General features: G+C 43.5%; 2 protein-coding genes across 2 annotated transcripts; one reads left to right on the forward strand and one right to left on the reverse strand.

Annotated features, from left to right (window-relative positions):
• The first annotated feature begins 139 nt into the window (after nt 1-139).
• On the forward strand, nt 140-2,573 carry LOC124997799 (serotonin N-acetyltransferase-like). The gene is made up of 4 exons (XM_047571796.1): nt 140-208; nt 614-893; nt 1,153-1,307; nt 1,392-2,573. The coding sequence occupies exons 1-4, from the start codon at nt 149-151 to the stop codon at nt 1,758-1,760; spliced, it is 864 nt and encodes a 287-aa protein (XP_047427752.1). The 5' UTR covers nt 140-148; the 3' UTR covers nt 1,761-2,573.
• Nucleotides 2,574-5,249: 2,676 nt separating this feature from the next.
• On the reverse strand, nt 5,250-19,543 carry LOC124997798 (envoplakin-like). Its single transcript, XM_047571795.1, has 22 exons — nt 19,291-19,543; nt 17,115-17,214; nt 16,874-17,028; nt 16,586-16,709; nt 16,377-16,508; nt 16,249-16,290; nt 16,007-16,168; nt 15,534-15,641; nt 15,355-15,450; nt 15,159-15,269; nt 12,583-12,729; nt 12,345-12,499; nt 12,157-12,254; nt 11,881-12,053; nt 11,625-11,803; nt 10,262-10,400; nt 9,972-10,165; nt 9,733-9,883; nt 9,557-9,640; nt 9,263-9,400; nt 9,074-9,169; nt 5,250-8,980 (listed from the first exon to the last, which is right to left on the reverse strand). The coding sequence occupies exons 1-22, from the start codon at nt 19,320-19,322 to the stop codon at nt 5,489-5,491; spliced, it is 6,108 nt and encodes a 2,035-aa protein (XP_047427751.1). The 5' UTR covers nt 19,323-19,543; the 3' UTR covers nt 5,250-5,488.
• Between the last annotated feature and the right edge of the window lie 378 nt (nt 19,544-19,921).

The following is a 19,921-nucleotide window of genomic DNA, read 5'->3' on the forward strand; positions in this document are numbered from 1 at the left end:
TTCACCTGAACGAACCGCGCAGTGAACGCGCTACGCTCTGTCAGATGAGGCGATAACGTATCTAATGCGCCGAGTTGTGGAAACAACTTCTGTAATCCTTCATCATGTGACTCATAGTAATAATCACTCCATACCGAAGCAGAGGCGGATGATCTGGTGGAGCAGTCGGTCCACAAACCTTCTAAGACAAACACCTCAACACCCTCCGGTAAGTGGAACCTTGTTCGGAAATAGAGAAAAGACGGAGAAGTTTCTTTTATTATTATTATTTTTACTGGAAAGAGCTAGAACAGACAAACTAAACACATATATTACACTGGTCGGAGACGTTTAAAGGCTCAGAGCCGAAACTTTTTGTCACCTGCAGCTGCGCTTCTCCTGATCAGCGTGTGCGTAAACCCGCGTCAGTCTGGTGCGTTAACAGACAAAGACCGAAAGCCAGTAATGGGCTCGGTTAATTGTAGGGTTCCGCATATTTCCCCCCCACAACACACGCGTTTGACCTCGGCTCGCTCCCTGACATCGAATATTCAAATGCAAATCAGCCGGTGAATCACAGCCGGCAGAGCTGTACTATAAATACGGACCCAAACACGTCCTGTTCTCTCCGCAGGTCCTCGGCAGAGGTGAACCTGCTGAGCGGGAGAGAAGAGGAAGAAGAGGAAAAGGCAGAAGACGAAGAAGAAGAAGAAGAGGCGGGAAGAAGTTTCGCAGGTGGAGAAAGGCGCACAGTCGTATGATGTCCGTTGTGGGCGCGCAGCCTTTCATCAAACCAATGCAGTCGTCACCTTCCGTTTCGCCTGGCATCCAGCGGAGACACACGCTCCCCGCCAGCGAAGTCCGGCCGCTCAACACCCAAGATGCCATAAGCGTGTTTGAAATCGAGAGAGAGGGTAAGCGAGTCATCTTCTGATTTAAACGGAAAATAAGCCTTAAACTATTCAGATAAAACCATTTGTAGCATCAACACATCGTTTTTTTTTCTGTGTAATTTAACCACTTTCCTTTAATTTGCCTTTTAAATGTGTATTCTCAATCACCAGTGTTGCGTTTTTGAGAGATTTGAGCTGCCTTAAGTGCGTGCGTAAAAGTAGTGCCAAACGATGATTGCGCATGAGCCAATCTCCCTGTCCCTCCCTCTGTCTCTCTCAGCGTTTATCTCGGTGTCAGGTGAGTGTCCCCTCCACCTGGACGAGGTGCGTCACTTCCTCACGCTGTGCCCAGAGCTGTCCATGGGCTGGTTTGAGGAGGGCCGGCTGGTGGCTTTCATCATCGGCTCCCTGTGGGACCAGGACAGACTCACCACAGTAAGACTCCACTGTTTCCAGCCCACCATGTAATTAAACCCGGTGTGCGATTACAGTCCTAACTTCTACACCCCTGTCCTCCAGGATGCCCTAACTCTGCACAAGCCCTGCGGCTCCACCGTCCACATCCACATCCTGGCCGTCCATCGCACCTTCAGGCAGCAGGGCAAAGGCCCCATCCTGATGTGGCGCTACCTGCAGTATCTCCGCTGCTTGCCAAACGTGCGCCGGGCGGTGCTGATGTGCGAGGACTTCCTCATCCCCTTCTACCGCAAGTCGGGCTTCAAGGTGCTGGGGCGCTGCGACATCACCGTGGCCAACCTGACCTTCACCGAGATGTGGTACCCCATCAGCGGCCACGCGTACATGCGGCGCAACAGCGAAGCCATCCGCTTCCCCCAGCACCCCTTGACTCTGCCCCTGACAAAGACTGATGAACACGTTGACGTATGACATGCTGACGAGATCAGACGCCTGCGCGGGTCGTCTCTGAAAAAGGAAACAGTACATAATAAACCAAGGTTGTACCACACTGTCTGTGATGTGTTGCACGTGTAGTGAAGTAGTAGTGAACTCTAACTGGAGTTACATGTCGCTTATGGTAGACATTTGGATTTGTGGTTGTACAGTAAGCTGTCTCCCGCTTAGCACCTTTCTGGGCTTCTCACAACCGCGGCCTGACGTCAGTGACCAGGCTTTAGCCGCTCAGTAACAGCTCCTCCTGCTCCTCCTCCTGCGCTATTAGGGGGCTTTAGCTAATGTAAACATCGGGGGATTTAGAAGAGGATCCACTCATCAGTTAGCCCGTGGTCCAACAATCTTACTGTACTTTAACCAGCATGCACGCTGCAGATCCTGGTTAGCTGGGGCAGCTGTTTCAGTTTGGGAAACCAATGTAATGTGTTTTTTTTTTTTTTTTTTTTTTTTTTTTTAAGTTTGTGTCTGTTGCAATTTAAATAAAATGTTTTATACTGTTTCTTAAGATGGAAAGTTAATGCTGAGAAAAAAATGTTTTCGCCGTGAGATGAAACAACCTGTTCATACATAGTATAATCATTGGGAGTAACTTAACACAGAGTCTGCCATCGTCTTTGGTTGTCTCCCGCTCTGTCTCCAACAACACAGGTCAACCAGTGGGAGGCCACACGCTCTTCAATGGAGCTTTAATCCATGACACAGTCAACGACTCATGTCTAATCCACTAAAGGACCAGGGCGAGCAGCTCCAGCTCCTCTGAAGGACAAACCTCGCCCTTAGTGCACACCGCACACACCAAACAATGATACTACAGTAGTACTCACAGGTGCTCTGACACTAAATCCAGTTCACTATTTGATGCATTAGATTTTAACTCTTTATGGGTCGAGGAACCATATTTGGTAACTTCAGCACATTTTAAATTGCGTCCCTGTTCCTCTCAGTGATGTTTAGAAGCATGTGGTTTTCATTCAGCCAATCAGAGACGATCAAAGGAAACATTGTCAGGTCTAATCAGGGTGTAATGTGGTCTATAAGGTCCACCTCTGCATGAACGCTGAGCAGAACTGATTAGTCAAGTACCATGAAGAAGAAGAAGAAGAGTCCTAACGTTGTTTAACATGATAATGTTAAGTGTCTGAATCAGCTCTTACGTTCTAATGCCCTAAATACATGTTTACATTTGCTTAGCACTTAAGGAGGAGGAACCATACATGTTAAATTCATTAATCTTGAATTTCTCCATGATAGAAATAAAAATTAAAAAAATGAAAGATTTGAAAATTTTCACCAAAGTAAAACAGTCTTCTGACCTCCTATGTCTTCAACACTAGGGGGTGAAATTTAGAACTTCCATGAGTGGTTTCAACGAGGGTTAAAGGTGCTGAAAGAGAAGAGTTCATTATAGGTTAATATTTTTCACAGAGCTGATTTAATTGTTGCTACCATAAACTTATGATACAAATATCATACGAAAAAATAGAAAAAAAAATGTGGAGAAGGTGCAGAAAGAGGCAACATTTTAGGCAACATTTTAGTCATTGTTTAGTATTTTTATAGTCTTTTTTTGTTTTTCATATTTTATAAAATCATCGAATACTCACTACCCTGAACTCACGCTACAGTATGATAGATTATAATACGATAGAGAAACTATATCATGCATTAGACGTCGTCATACGATGTGATACAACACGATATGATTGAGAGATTAAATGTGCAGAAATAATCATCACTAAAGTTAATATTTCTATTAAAACTGATTTAATTCTCACTACCCTGAACTTAGGATACGATAGAGGAACACGTTTATACATTCACAAAAATTGTGCTATTATGTTTTTCTTTGATTCACTGCATTTTTACAAATGGGACCACACAAACCAAAGTTCCCACCACAGAGGCATCATGGAGCAAAGAAACCAAACATCCACTGTCAGAGCAGGATAACTGAGTTGAAATTTGACCCTGATTCAGGGAACCAGAAACCTGATGTCAAGTTGTGACGTCTCATTTTTTCTTTTCTTTCTTTCTTTCTTTCTTTTTTTTTTTTTAAAAAAAAAAAAAACATCTAATTTTTCACATTTTCTGTCCTGGGGATAGAAATCTGCAGAATGATGACAGCTTGGAGCGTTATTGATGCAGCCAGCTGGCGTCTCTGCACAATCGGCCGTCGGTGAAGTTCATCTGAAGTTTCTTCCCTCCGGCAGAGGAAGGGGAAAGCAAACAGAACGAGGCCTTGAGTGCTCTGAACATTACCGTTAAAGTTAATAACATATTGTTCATATGTATTTCCTGTACCTGACACCTGATTTGAATCGCTGAGATACGTCACGGCTATACGGAATGTTGATTACGGCTCTCTGATTAGACATGACTAGATATGGAGTTGGCATGATTGCAGAGCAGACGCACAGGGGGATTCATTCATGAATAGATCCAGAGAGATAAACATGCACATGTTCATTGTCAAGGGTTAAACCATCAGCACTGTAGTCTGGTATTATAAAAACAGTAATGGAGCAAAACAAAGAAGAGCTGCCAATTATTATTATTATTAGAGAGAAAATGTGCCCTTTGTGCGTCTACGTACTGTAGCTGGACATGCTGGGATATTTTGGGTTATGGGCTTTTTATGGGGAAGACAGGCGTCAAACCACTGTTAGGTTGTAAACTCTGTGAAAAACAAAAAGAAAAACCAACAGTAAACACAGCAAGCAACCATCAGGAACACATCCTTCAACCCTCCTCTGGACACAGAGTGGGGCCACTTTGGCCTCCAGACAGGCTCATGTGCAGTAATCCCACAAAGTCCTTTCAGCCATCGGGTAATCTGGCAGGCAGACATCCCAGCACAGAGGCCACATATTCCAGCATCTACACCATTTACTGTTAAACGTGGCGTCACGTTGCCTCTGATAGGAACAAGAAGAAGAACATTCGAACCTTTCCTGGAGACTTTAGAGGTCTGTTTACAGTCAAGGCGCAGGAGCACCAAATCAATTACGACGTCGCTCATTTGCTGATTAAAAAAGAAAAAAGATGATACATATAAGCCAGTGGATCAAAGTCCTGATGTTTTAGTTGTCTGCACATTCCCGTAGAGGTTGACCTTATTAACCTTGACACGACACATGGTTGTACATGAGTCACATTTAATCTGTATCCTTAATCCATCATTTCCAAGCATATGACTCACCGGGGTTTACAAGCTTCAACTAAAGCTATTTTACCACTAGAGACGCGTCATAGTTACAGTACACGAGGAGCTGGAAGCGAGACGTTTACTGGAAATGCGCCATAAATCCAACGCTGCAGCATCACATTAATCTGGTCATTAAAGTGGTGCCCCGAACAGCAGACACGACTCTAACCTTGCCTGGTTTATGAAAAGCATTGGTTAAGTTTACATGCCCTCACTACAATCATGCAGTTGTTAATATTTTAAATAACAAAACAGATAAATGAATGTGTATGTTGTGGAGTTTAATAGGAAATTATGAACATGACACCAACAAAAACAACACAAAGTTCCCTGAAACAGTACTGAAAAATCAGATGATTCACATGTACAGTTCCACCAAAAACTATAATATTTCCAGACTTTTCAGAATGAATGCATATAGACATACTGATTTCACAAATTAGTGATAAATACACCCTTTAGCACCAATGGCCGTAAGCAAAAAAATCTGTGGTACATCTTAAAGTGAATCTAGGCTGTTGTTAGAAGAGCTAAACCGATAGTTTGAGTATGAAGGAGCATTTGTAGCATCAGTGGAGGTGACAGGAAGCAACAGGAGCCCGGTGCTGGCGTCTTTCTTACACCGCTTCATCGCCTGTTTGTATGACAGCTTCTCTTTAGTGATGGGGTCCACCAGATCCTTCGAGTGGGAAGACTGGTCTTGCAGCTTGCTCGCTGTTGTGCTGTCAATCAGCTTGGTGGCGACAGCTTCTTGAACGGTGAGGCGGCCTGCTTTGGTTGGATCCACCAACCCACCAGTGAGGTACTGCACCTCCATGTATCTCATGGCATTTTCTTGGGGAATATAACCTTTCTGCGCCGCCTGTCCGACTGCAAGACGGGCTTTGGTTACAGGGTCCTCGACGCCGGTGAAGGCCTTCTGGGCGTTCAGGAGCTTGTACATGTGGGTTGTGTCGATCAGACCTCGTTCCGCTGCCTTGTGGACGGAGAGTTTATCCTTTTTCCCCAGATCAACAATTCCACCGGTGGCTGCTTGGGCCTCGAGAAGCAGCAGAGCTGTGTTGACGTCAATGAGTTTGCGGGTGAGGGCGCTTCTCACGGACATGCGGCTCTCAGTGGTGGTGTCGAACATCCCTGAGATTGGGAAATACTCTTCACCTCCTGAATGGCTGAGGTTGTCTAAGCTGCCACTATGTTTGGAGTTCAGGCTGGAGTAGGAGGATCTCAGGGATGAAGGCATGGAGTTCAGAGAGGTATGGCTGGTTTTGGTGGGGGATCTTGGGGCGACTGGAGGAAGGTATGGTTTTTGTACCTCACCTACAACAAGCAAGGCAAACTCAGAGATGGTCAGTTTTCCTTCCCTGTAGCGACTAATGTCGTACTCAGTCAAGCGTCCATCTCTCAGTGCGTCCTTCACGGAGTACTGCTTCCCACTCTTGCGATCCTGCAAAATCGTCATATCCCCATCGGGACCAGTCGAAGTGATTTCCTCCCAGTCGCACTCGAGCTCTGACAGTTTGATGTACTGGTTTCGATCGATTAGTCCTTGCAAGTAGGCGTCGTAGGGAGACAAGTCTTTTCCTGTTTCCGGATCGAGGATGGTGATCTTAGTAGAAAGATTTGTCTCTCTGGTGTGAGTTTCAGCATGGTCTTCTTTCTTGATGCTGCTCTGCAGCTCAGCTATTAGTGTTTCTCTCTGGTGTATCTTGTCCTTCTCGTTCAGGATCTGTTTCTCCAGCCGCTGCAATTCAGTGGATGTCTTGAGGCTCCTCTGTCGTGCTATCTGGTTCCTCTCACTCAACAGCTTGGACTGTTGCTGGAAGGTTATGCTGATGGTCTGCCTTTGAGACTCAAGTGCTTTGAGTTCTTTGAGAAGATCCTCCTTCTCATTTTGAATAGCATCTCTGTTGGACATGAGAGAAGTCTCCTCCTGAAAGGTCGCAGATTTAGACGTCTGCAAGTGGTGTATTTTAATGCTGATGTTCTGCAAGTCATCTTCTTGGTCCCGTCTGAGGTTTCTCTCCTTTGAAACGAGCTCTCTGAGATGTTCCCTTTCAGCCTCCACTGCTGGGTCTTTCTCTACACGAACGACTTCTCTGTAAACAACTTTCTCAAGCGATTTTTCCTTTTGCAAAATTTCCAACTTGACCCTTAGGTTGCGAATCTCTCTATCCAGACGACTGATGTTGGCGCTCTCAGACTCCAAGTTGATGCGTAAATCATCAGTGAGTTTTTCCAGCTTAGGGTCCTTCTCCACTTTCAGCACCTCCTCGATTATGATTTTTTCCTCAACTGGTGGCGGGGTGTTCTCCAGCTCGAGGATGCGTGACTTAATCTGCCTGAGCTCCGACTCAACCAGGATCTTCTTCTGGCGATCATCCATCTGAGCCAAGGTAAGCTCTTTTTCTTGAATCAAAGCTCTGAGTTGCCTGACCTCTAATTCCAGCTTTCTGCGTGCTTTCATCTCATCGTCCAGAGTCTTGTTTAGTTTTTCATGCTCCAGCATCTGCTTGGGATCCTTCTGAAGACGAACCACCTCCTGCATGACGACTTTCTCCTCTGGCTTTTGCCTCTCAAGGACAATGAATTGGTTCTGGAGGTCAAAGAGGATTTCCTCCACACTGCGGCGTTGCTGTATTTCCTCTCTCACGTTCCTTCGAAGTCTGTCGGCCTCCTTCTCCAGCAGAGGGTCATTCTCATATTTGATTACTTCTTTATTCACTAACTTCGTCTCCACTTTGGATTTTTCAGCTTTCAACTCATCTCTTTCTTTACGCAGGTGAATCAGCAGCTCTAAGGTTGTGTCATAGTTGACTTGCAGACGGGCGACTTGGTTGTTCAGCCTTTGTAATTCCCTGATGACCTCAGGGCTCTTCTCCTCTTTGATCACCTCCTGGGTCACCTCCTTGTACTCAACTTTGGGCTTCTGCCCCCGCAGGGTAGTCAAGGTTGTTAACAGAGTGTCGATTTCTTTCTCCGTGTCTGTTCGGTTTCTGCCTAAGTCCTGAAGCTCTTTTCTCAGTCGAACCGCTTCAACTTCCGTCTCAGGATCGACTCTGTAAATCTCGTTGATGATCTCCTTGACCTCCACCTTTGGACGGAGCTTCTCCACTTCACCGTAACGGAGCTGCAAGGTGGTCAGGTCCTTCAGCAGGATAACATTCTCATCCTTTTCTTCTTCCAAGGCCATTCGTATCTTCCTTGACTCTTCTACTAGCTCTGGATCTTGCTTAATTTGTTTCACCACCTTGGTGACAATCTTGGGTTGGATGGCGGGGATGACCCTCTCTAGGCTGTTTATTTGGCTCCTCATACTGAAAACATCATCGTTGAGGGATTTGAACTGATATTCCTCTTCCGCAATTTCATTTTGCAACATGAGAACGGCTTTCAGCATCTCCGGGTCTTTCTCGAGCCTCACCACTTCCTTCTTAACAACCGTCTCCCTGATTTTCGGCTTCTGCTGAGCCAGGACGGTGAGCTCAGTTTTCACGTGAACCGCCTCGCTGTCTCTTGTTTGGAGCTCCAGCCGAATCCTCTGTATCTCATCTCTCATCTTAGCTGCCTCTTTATCGAGCTGAGGGTCTCTCTCGTACTCTGTGAATATCTTGGTCACTAGTTTGGGTTCGACTTTGGTAAGCTCTGATTCCAGTTTGATAATCTTCTCATTGATCATTTCTATCTCTGAATGGGTACTTGACCTTTTCAGTCCTTCATCCTGGATTCGATTTCTCAGAGACTGTAGCTCCACTTCCAATTTGGGGTCGCGGTAATAGTGCACCACCTCCTTCTCCTCCAACCTTTCCACTCCTCTCCTGTTTTTCAGAGACAAAAATCGCTTTCGGTAGGTTTCCAGGTCTTTTTCAGCATGTGAGCGCCTGGCAGCCTCCTCACTTAATTCTTTTTTCAGACTATCAGTTTCCTGCAGGTTCTTCTGACTCTGTAGTTGCAGTTGCTGGCTGACAACAACCTGACTGGCTTTATCTTCATTCTGCACACAAACAGAGAAACAAGAAGTTCAGAGAAGATGAATATGGATAATGGATGATTAAGCATAAAGTGTGAAAATTATATAATGTCATACCCTCGTCGTTCTGATGTTCTTTGCCGTCCCCAGCTGATTTAGTAGCTGATTGTTCTCTGCGGACACTTCAGCGAAAAGCTTCAGCAGATCTCTTTCCTGCAGTAGAAGAAGAAGAAGAACAAATTACACTTTTTACTTTTTTAAAAAATGATTCCTAAGTCGTCTTGGTTAAACTGTCTGAAACCATACCGATCTCTGCACGCCCTGAGCCAGAGTTGACGTTTGACGTTTCTTTGTAACTGGTTCATCATCATCATCATCCTCGTCGTCGTTGTCGTCTTCATCAATCAGAGTGCCACGGTAAGTGTCTGACTTAATCTCATACTCCTGAAAGGAAATGAAATTATTTATTTATTTAGGGATTAAATTATTGTAGGACTCAGACTGGTCGATATTCAGCATTAAAAGATCAGTAACTGATCAGAGAGGCAAACAAAACTTCATCTGGACATCCCTAGTTGTAGATATATAGTCCAAACTCACATTTAATATGCCCTGCAGGTCACGGGAAAGATCCTTGACTCGGTCCAAATCACCTGACTTCTTCTTGATGTCCTCCACCACTTTCTAAACAAGGGACAAAAAAATCATTATAAAAACTGCATTTCATCAGACTTGAATTGTACTGAAGCCGTAGATAAATAAACACTTCTACTCACTTTCTGAGAATTCTGCTTGGCTGTCATCTGCTTCACATCATCAGTAGGTTTGATCGTGTTATCCGGCAAATTGATCAAGAAAAAATCCAACGACTGAACCGCATTCTGGAAGTCTTGATTTTTATTGGTCGCTTCCTTTAAGAGACCGGCCCTAAAGCAAAATGTACACGCATATACATGAGTTCACAAACTACAGATGATCATAGATTTTTTTTTAGCTAGATTTTTTTCCTCCTCACCTCTCCTGGAGCTGATGATCAACATTTGCGTAACGGTTCTTCAGGTTTTTCACCTCGTTCTCTTGCCGGCGGATGTCGGGACAGTATTCATTGAAACCTTTCTGCAGGGATCTGCACGCTTGCTTTGTGAGGTCCAAGTCTTTACCTAATTTATTCACCTCCTCTTTCTTTGAAGCAACTTCCTTTCGCATTAACTGGACAAAAAAAAAAGAAAGAAAGAAGGACATTAAAAAATGAATTCTGACGTGTCATATTCTCTTCTTAGTTTTTAATGTCTTTTAACACGACACCTGCAGATTCTGGTTGCGATTCAGAAGAGCGTGAGGTTGATCGAGAATGGCGCCATCTTTAGCCAGCTGATCTTCAAATCCAGAGACAATCCCGTCTACCTTCTGAATCTGCTTCTCTAGGAAGATGGAGGCAGACGCTCTGGGGGAAAGGACAGAAACCAAGGAGTTAAATCACAAAATGCATCTTTAACCAGAATTAGAGTCAAGCCACTGGAGTTTCAGCCTACTCCAAAGTAGTCAAGATGTGATTTTTATCTATTCCTGCCCAGATTCATTTAATAAAATAATAAAAGTGACAGATAAGTTGACTGTTGACTTTTTGGGTATATATATTTGAGATGTCAGAGTGAGCTTGAACACCACCCAAAAGCTAATCAATTCAGCATTTCTTCAAAGTGATTGTTTTTTCCAGACTTACAGGAATTCCAAATATCTCCGTTTCTGAGATATTATGTCCCTGATAACGTGTCTGAAAGGCTACAAAAGTATGGAATTAAACCAAAGATAAATGAAGCTGGAATCAGTGTGGACAGCAACGTTGGAAAGATGACGCCATCTTGATCATCCCCTTATGGTGAAGTTGTCAATAAAGTTGGGAAAAGAAACTACTCTTAATCTTAGTTTAACTGAATCTTACAGCTCACCGCATTTTAACCTCTTGAGACCCGGCGTCCTCATACAGGGACATTACATTTTAGGTTTGTTGCAGCTTATTCTGCTTCATTTAGACCTATCATCCTCATGGGGAGACACTTTTGTCTGCCATGTACTGGTAGCGGAGATTTTTGTAGTTTGATATGACATGCAAATTTAACAAATTCACAAGTACACGATTAAGGACGTTGAGATTTCATCGTTTCCAATTTTGCTTTTGCATTAAAATAAATAGTTTTATAGTTTTGTATACATTGATGACTTAAATTTTAATATACAATGAAATAATCCCTGTGTCCACATACAGAGACCCACATTTTTTTTTTTTTTTTCAAAAACTACATCCGGTTCAAAGATGATGCTTATTTTTTCATACGTCTTGGGTCCTAGGGTTACGGTGATGTTAATCTTATCTTAAAGAAATAAAGAAAAAAAAGAAAGATTCATTCCAAACAAATACTTGGATCTCAGGAGGTTAAAAAGTTCTACTCAGACTGATGTTTTTGGCACAAATAAACACTAGTGTGGAAGCCAGACTTTTGTTCTGAAAAGTCTGTCTGGAGTTTCTCTCTTGGGAACTGATTATGCTCTAGCAATGATCTGCAGGACCAATGATGTGATTTTGGTTTGGGCAGAAGAAGTCTCACATTCAGTGTTCATTTCAAAAACAATGTGTCAGAAATTAGTTTTACTTTAAATGCTTTCTTACTTCTTGTTATAGAGATCAAGGAGCGTGTTGAGGTCATTGATCTTGTTGCTGGCTGAGCTTAGTTTAGGCGGCAGCATAGAGGCGTTGGGCCCCAGAGGCTTTTTGGCCAGAATAGGATCCATCTCCCTCTGAATGGCGGCCTGCTCCGACTCCAGCTTCCTTACAGCCAGGGCAGATTTCTGGAGGGCAAAAACAACATTTAGAGGGTTCCCAATTCAATTATTTTACTGTTATTTTATCAAAAGTCCAGGTTCACCTCATGCTCTTGAAGCCTGTTCGCCAGGTCTTGTGTGGGGGTGCAGTTGTCCAGCGGCGCCCTCAGTCTGCTCAGGATTTCTTTCTCATTCTTCTCCAGAGCTGCGTTGACCTTGTCTATGTCACTGACGAGCTGTGAAGCTTTGGGGTCCTCTGGTGCACTCTGAACAGCAGCTGAAGAAAGAGAAGAGAGTTGCAATGAAACGCTGGAAAAGCTCTGAATATTCAAGACTTTTTTTTTTTGGTCAATCTGGAAAAAGAAAGCGTTTCTTCTCACCTGCCTTCTGAGGGCGAACCACCTCCGTGACGGGGCTCTTCAGGGAGGCCATCAAGTCAGATCGATGGCTCTTCAGGGCTGTCAGCTCTCTGTCAAGGCTGAACACACACACACACATATATTTATGTTTGCTTAAAATTCATCACAGGGGGAATCATAGGTCACGGTTTAGGCTTTATTTGGCCAACCTCCTGACTGTCTCCTTGGCCTCTTCATCAGGAGGCGGGATTGTGAAACAAACCCCAGGGAGGGTTGATGTCTTCCCACTGCTGTTCTGGACCTCCCAGTTGTCATTGTCCGTGTTGGACTTTAGGATTAGCGTCTCACCTCGAGTCACAAAGTCCTGAAACAGACAAAACGTTCCTAAATTCATTGTACTTATGAGAGGCGGCGCCTGTTATGAGCCGTGGATGACGTTGTTGTTACCTCTTCGTCTGCCCAGTCGCACAGGGCCACCACCGTGGTGGGTTGGGAGGGCTTGGTTCGACGTAGCTTCAGGGGCACGACTTTGTAGCTGAGATCCTTGAGGGCCTGCAGGCGCTGCTCGTTCCTCTTCACTGCTGGTTCATCTGCCTGGATGAGGGCATTGAATAAGACTCATCAAAACCGTTGCATCTCACTAACTGATTGGCAGAAGTAGAACAGATCTTTGAAGCAACGTCAGTCTGCAAACTGATATTTGGAGGTTTGCACCAAGGAGTACTTTAGTTAAACTTGGCAGTTCATTAGGTACACTAGTTAAAAAAACAAATGCATTCTATCTATCTACAAAATTCTTGAAGCAGTTTCTCTGTTGCCCCATTTTGGAAAAAGATTCTTGGGTTCATGGAGGCTATTAAGTCGGGACAAATATCTTTTGAGATTGTTATTAATTGGGTGTAAAAAGGCTCTGACCAGAAAATGGCCTGAAGGGATAAGCCACCCCTATAGAGATGAAATTTAGTCACCCACCGTATTCCCCAGAGTTGGATAAGTGAGAAAAAGCGTTTTTTAAAATGGTCCAGGCATTGTCCTAATCCGGCCTAGGGCAGATATAGAATTGGGACTAGCAGCACCTGAAAACCAGTCATGCCGGCGGGTTGATGGAAGTTGGGGGTTTTCAGGTGCTGTCTTTGTGCCTGCCAGTGGTGATTTGTCGGAATATAGTCCCAAATCTATATCTGCCTTCGTGTTAACTGCATTGACATTTGTACTCGATGTGAATGTACAGGTCACAAGAAGTAATTAGGAAAATTCTTGAGTTTATTTATCACTTTCGCAAACGACTGGCTAATGGCAACACCACATTACAGTGCCTATGCTAAGCTAAAGCTAACAGTTGAGCTTTCAGATTAGGACAATGCCTAGGACCAGTTTAAAAATGCTTATTCTCATTTATAATACTGTGAGTGACTGAATTTCACATACGGGTGGCATATCCCTTTAAGAAAGAGTGGATTGATATAATATATATGTTATGGAGAGAATTACAGTCAAACTAAGGAACCAAACTGACATTTTTTGAAGAGAACTGGTTAAAATGGCTCAGCTATGTGAACAGAACAGTCATGAAGGAGGAGCAGTAATGCGGGATCTTTGATATTAAATTGCATCCATTCACTAGTGTACCTAATGTTTTGGCAAAAGAGTGTATCTGGATTTATACACGCCCACTTGGGGTAAAGATTAAACGCCTGTTTCCAAGTTTGAGTCAGCAAAACATTTTCAGATAAACCTTCACCATGACAAATTCTAAACAAACACTTTAAGTCAACACAGGTGCTCAAGAATCTAAATATTTAAATGTGCACAACTGAACAGGTCACTTCCCACAGAGCGGCTTTTAATTTCTTTGTTTGTTTCGGCTCATTTTCCGGGTTTTACTCGTCACTAATTAAAAGCCGAGCAGATTTTTCCCAATCTCCGTCTCTCACTGTCGTCAAATATGGTAGAAGAAGTGACTGATTCTCTCGGAGATGAAATTATACAAAACTTCTTCATTCTTCAAACTTCTACATTCGCACCAAAATGTGTGATCCACCACTCGGACAATTAGACTGCAGGTGGAGCTAATGTTTAACTGACATGATTAAACATTGAATTCACAAACGTGAACTGATGTGTCACATGATAAATAAACCTGCAATTACCACGTATTGCCTTAGGTGTCGCCAAAGAGAAGAAAACAGACCTTTAAATGTCATAACTATAAATGGATTTAATTTTAAAGTTTGGTGTTTTTTAGATATTTTATTCTAGTGATCATTAAGTATATTTACTCAAGTTATGTACTTAAATACAGTTTGAGGTGCGTGCACAGTTTTCTGCTACTTATACTTCTAACTTCAACATGTTTAATTTATTTAACACTTTTAGTTACTTTAAAATGAAGGATAATAAAAGAAGCTTTCAGTAGAGATATTTTTAACTATGCTTACTGCACTTCACTGTGGAGAAATCCCAACGGTTTGTAACACAACCTGTTGTGCCATATGCACTAACACAACCAAATGAAGAGGAACATTTTGCCCATTTTTTGCCCATTTTGCCCAATTTGCCCAAAATGTCCCTAAGGTTGCCTGAGGGTTAAATAGTCGTCAGCACCTTTATTTCTGGGGAAACACATGGTCAAAAGTCATTAAGTATATTTACTCGAGTAATGTACTTAAGTACAATTCTGAGGTGCGTGTTATACTTCCACTTCCCCACGTTTTCCCTCTAAACTTCTGGTTTCAGTAAATGTTCCAAAGATCCAAAGATATCTTACAGAAGATTGTGGAGGAAAATATCTATAAATAATTTAATGGTCACTCACTTGCCAAATCATTAGGTACACTAGTGACAACAAATGTATTCTACTATAACAGATCTTCCACTAAATCCTCCTCCTTGTCAGTTTTAATGTTTCAACGACATCAGAATTAAACCGCACGATCATTTTTGAGGATGGATTCAAGTGTCTGTTGTTTAGTCTCTTAATGTACTCTTTAGCTAAATGAAGCCATCAGATATCAGCGCTGTACCTCCAGAGCCAGCAGGATCTCAGGGTTACTCATGTTGGACAAAGTCTCGGGGTCCAGATTCGAGCGGAGTCTCTGCAGCGACTCTGCCAGCGTCTCTGCGTCCAGCTGGAACTGCAACCAACAGCCACTTCTAGTTAATGAGCTGCCTGAAAACATCTGGACATCTCAGCCGGTCGCAGCGTGAAGCCGCCCTTACCTTCTTGTAGATGTCAATGTTGTCCAGGTGCACCTCCTGTGCCAGACACAAGTTGAGGAAGGCTTGCCACTCGGCCTGCACCATGTCTTTGTGCGCCTGGCGGAAACAACAGATCGGTTCAACGTGAGCTCAGACTCTGGCTTTATTATAGACATAGGTGATTCCTGACTGATGCTCACTTTAATCGTTGGTGTGCCCGGATGATCCTTGTCCATGAGTTCTTCTCCTTCATCGAGCAGCTTGTTGATCTCGTGCTCATGAGCCAGCAGTCCATTGGTTTTGAATTTCTTTAGACAAACGTAGGAAATATACGTCAAAAATCGACTCCTATTTAGAACCAAAAGTAAATTGAATGCTGTTCATGAACATTTTGGAGCTCATTCATGGTCTTGGTCTCTTTTGAAAGACAAGACTCTGAAGTTTCCATCACAAAAGTCAGAATCAATCTAAGTGGTTTTGTTCTTGAGTGATCGAAGTATGTTTTACCATTGAAATCAGAAGAAAGTTACACACTGCATGCAGCATTTACTCAAACACAACTTGTGTACCGAGCTCTGATTGGTTCGTAAAGATACTGCTGTCCCATATGTGATTCAGAGGAATGATTCAGAGGAATGTTAAAGGGTTAATAAACTGGGGCGCGGTCCCTCACCTCGTACTCCATGCGGATGCCCGATGGATCGACCATGCGATCACTCCAGTCTCTCTGGAGGAGCCTCTCCTGTTGGCCGGACAGGTAGATCAGCTCTTTGCTGCAGCTCTGCATGTAGTCGTACAGCGAGGCCAGTTGGACGCGCCTGCGCTCGGACGTCTCCTGCAGAAAGAAGCCACATGTAGGTCACGACAGCACAAATCAAATGACCACACAGAAAAAAAAAAAACAAAAGAACCTACGAAAAGTTCAGCATATTTCTCTTTGAGTGCAGCGTACTGCTCCTGCAAGCAGATAAAGTGTAGATGTCAACAAATGCGTCCTGCATGACATTATATTACTGTATACGTGAGCTGCTTCGTGCTGTTACTTTTGAGGCGGTGGTGCTTGGCTGCAGCTGGGCGCTGTAGGCCTCGATCTTCTGGTGCAGGATGTTATGTTCTGCGATCTGCTTCTCTACATCCGACAGCTTGGGCCCATAGGCCTGAGATTGTAACTGTTTCTGCAAAACACAACGTTACGCAATAAGCAGCCGCGCGATCTGGCTGGTTAGCTGCTTAAACGGAAGCGTCAACGAACCAGGTTTTTGTCCAGCACGGGACCCCAGTCGATCTTCTGCCTCAGGTCCAAGTCTTGCACCTGGTCGTACAGATCCCTGTAGGTGGTGCAGTCCCTCGCCCAGCGGTCGTGCAGATTTTTCACACTGACAATAAAAAAACAAGAAGGTTTCTCTTAGAGCTCTTGAAGCTGCAAAGGACAATGTGGAAAAGCCGACTGGTATGTGACGGATCAGGTTCCAGGCGTTGGCGTTTGTGTTGTAATTAGCGTGTGACAACTCAGACAAAAAAAAAAAAAAAAAAAACTCACTCTTTCTCGATCTCCGTGGCCTGAGGGTGCTGCAGCTTCTTGGCTTTGTCCACGTCCATGAACAGGTGCTTCAGGAGGCTCTCGGCCTCCGCCAGATTATCCGCATTCTCCTTCTGGTGGACCAAGGCCTCGTTGTTTTTCTCTCGCTCCACGTCCTGCACAAGGTTACGTTGTGAGGTTGAAACCTTTTTGTTTTATTAGCAGGTGTTGAGCAGAGAGCGAACGTTTGCAGACTTCTTACCAGCTTCAGCAGCTGCTCCGAGCGCAGGATGTTCTTCTCCACTCGGTCCGCATTGCTCTGCATGCGAGGAATCAGCACAGCCAGGTCCGTGGCCTGAGCCCTGGGTTAGAAACAGAGAAAGATGACGGTGAAAATCCTCCAAACTAACGCAGAACGTCTGCAGAATCCAGAGCATGGAGGTGTTTCTTTAACCCTAACTGGTTAAAGACATGAGGAAGCTAATTTTGACTCCACCATAAAATAAACAACATAACAGCACGCATTCCTATGTAACTTTCATTTAAGTAGCTTCTAGGGGAAAGTAATGGGAGGTTGCTAGATGTTTTTTTTGTGTGTTGTCAAATGATTGTAGTGGAGTTAAAGGTAAAATATTTCCTGATTAAAGTGAAGTAGAAGTGCACAGGTTGACAATGTCTGGAGTGATACTAAAGTGAGTTTATTTATATCCATTCATTAATTTTCACACAAGAGCAAATAGATGTTAAATTTAACGGCGCACGTGCAAAACAGATAAAAGACTTAAAAAAAAAAGATTCCTTTGTTGACGCGTCGCAGTTCCTCACATGAATGTCAACTATTCACCCAGACACACCCGGGCGAGGACGCGGGGGACACACCACGGGACAGAGAGGAGTGTCCCCCTCTCCTTCCTCTGTCTGAAGGAGTCAGGAATGTGGTTTGTGTGCGACATTCCTAAAGTCACACCTTTCTGCTCTTATCAGATGTTTTTTTTTCTTCTTTTTTTAATTTAAATCTTTGAATTAAATGAGAATTCTTGGATTTTTAGGATATTTATTCTCAGGAAATAATGGAAACTGGGTTTGAAATTAAATCAGAAGGCCAATCCCTTGGATTAAGACAGAATTTATTCACCCACAAGGGAAATTGCTTGTTCATAGTAGCTTAGTTGCACATTAAAATAAATAAAAAAAAAAAACTCCTGAGAACCACAAGTAAAAAAAGAAAAAATCAAGGTCGGTAAAAATCTAGTAAAATAAAATAAAAATATTGATACAAATTCTGTAAAATAAAATAAAGATAAAAATCTAAAATAATTCTAAAATAAAAACCAAAATAAAGGTTAAAAAAATACAGATACAATGTAGCAAAATAAAATAAAATATAAATAAAGGTTAAAAAATCTAGCAAAATAAAATAAAATAAAATAAAGGTAAAAATCTAGTAAAATAAAATATAGGTTAAATCTAGTAAAATAAAACAGTATCAGCAAAAATGTACAGAATATTCCATATAAACTAATGCACTAGAATCCAAAACAAATATATCTCATACAACAGGAGAAGTGATAATAATCTAGAGATGATATGAATGATAAGATCCTTAAAGAACATCTTCATTTTCTCAGATTCAGGCTTATTTGTCATGTGCAGGATGAACACGGGGATTAACGAAGTGGACGAGAGAAGTGGGTCATCTCAACCGTAAGTGGCACAAAAACAATTTAGCATTTTTTTTTAACCTCAGCTTTTACCACCTCTGCTTAAAAAAAGCTCCAACATGTATCTGAGCCCATTCACCGCTGCCTCAGCTGGAGCGTGCAGCTCCTCAAACAGAGGCCCTGCCCCGCCACTCCCTCCTCATTCTCCCGCAGGTGACAGTCTCAAGTCTTTGGTTTCAGGGCCACGCCTCACCCGAGAAGGGGCCCTAAGTGTTCCACGGTGACTCGGGCCCCCCCTGCCCCCCCTCGACTTAAAGCAGTGACCCTGAGAGTTGGGCTGCACGGGCCGACTCCACCACAAACAAACAAACTTTCTCTTTTGCAGCAGCGGAATTCAGAAACTCCCATGCGCTGGCGTATTAAAATGGACTTAGAGCCACGATACACCCCTTAGGTAAAGATACACATCAAACTATTGCGGTTGAGTCGAGGAGTCAGGTGAGGTGATAGATAAAAAAAAAAGTCATGAGAGCAAATAACGCCGTTCTTTCTCCTTTTAGAGAATGACTGACAGGGCCTCCACTGCCTCCACGGCCTTTGATGGTGCATTTTTTATTGTGTATTGTCTGGGCAAATACAAACGTAAGGGAGGAAACAACGTGAGGGAAGACAAGAGAGGTGACATAAGAGTGGGGAAACCTGACCCACAAAAAAAAAAACCCAGAAACACCAGAGGGAAAAAGAGAAAGCGAGAGAGAGAGGGAAGCGTGGACTCACTTGCTTATCTTCACAGGGCTCGTCTTCGACATCTCTGAGGGAGTCTGTGCGCCGGAGTAACCTGAGTCCAAGTGTGTCTCTTCTCCAGCTCCACTCTTCCCCTTTTCTCGACTCCCTTCTCGTCTCGCTCCCTCTTGCTGCGGAGAGACTCCCCTTCGAGCGTTAAGGAGCGTCCACCTGTCTCAGCTCCTCCCCGGGGAGGACAGGTGTGTCGTCAGGAGGAGCAGACCGGGCGGACCTGTTCCACGCCGCCGCCGCCGCCGCCTCCTCCTCCTCCTCCTCCTCCTCCTCCCGGTCACAGTCCCCGCTTCACACTCTCCGGGAGGTTTTTTTTTTTTTTTTTGCTTCCAGCCATTTATTCTGGAGACTTCTAAGAAATGTTTTTTTTTCTCTTCTTAAACCAGAAACAACATCGTGATATTTCTGTACATTTTGAATCACGCAACTAAGATAATAATTCCTCTTTTTAAGTTTCTGCGTCGGAGCATTTGACTCGTTTTAAGTGTTTTGTTCCCAGAGTTAAAGTTATTGAGTTAAAAGCTTAAAATCAGAACCAGCAGTATCTTAAAGGTGCATTAAAAAAATAAAACGCATCCAGATCCCTTTCACATCCTAATATTATATTAAGCAA

Source organism: Mugil cephalus, chromosome 20 (assembly GCF_022458985.1).
Source record: "Mugil cephalus isolate CIBA_MC_2020 chromosome 20, CIBA_Mcephalus_1.1, whole genome shotgun sequence".
NCBI lineage: Eukaryota > Metazoa > Chordata > Actinopteri > Mugiliformes > Mugilidae > Mugil > Mugil cephalus.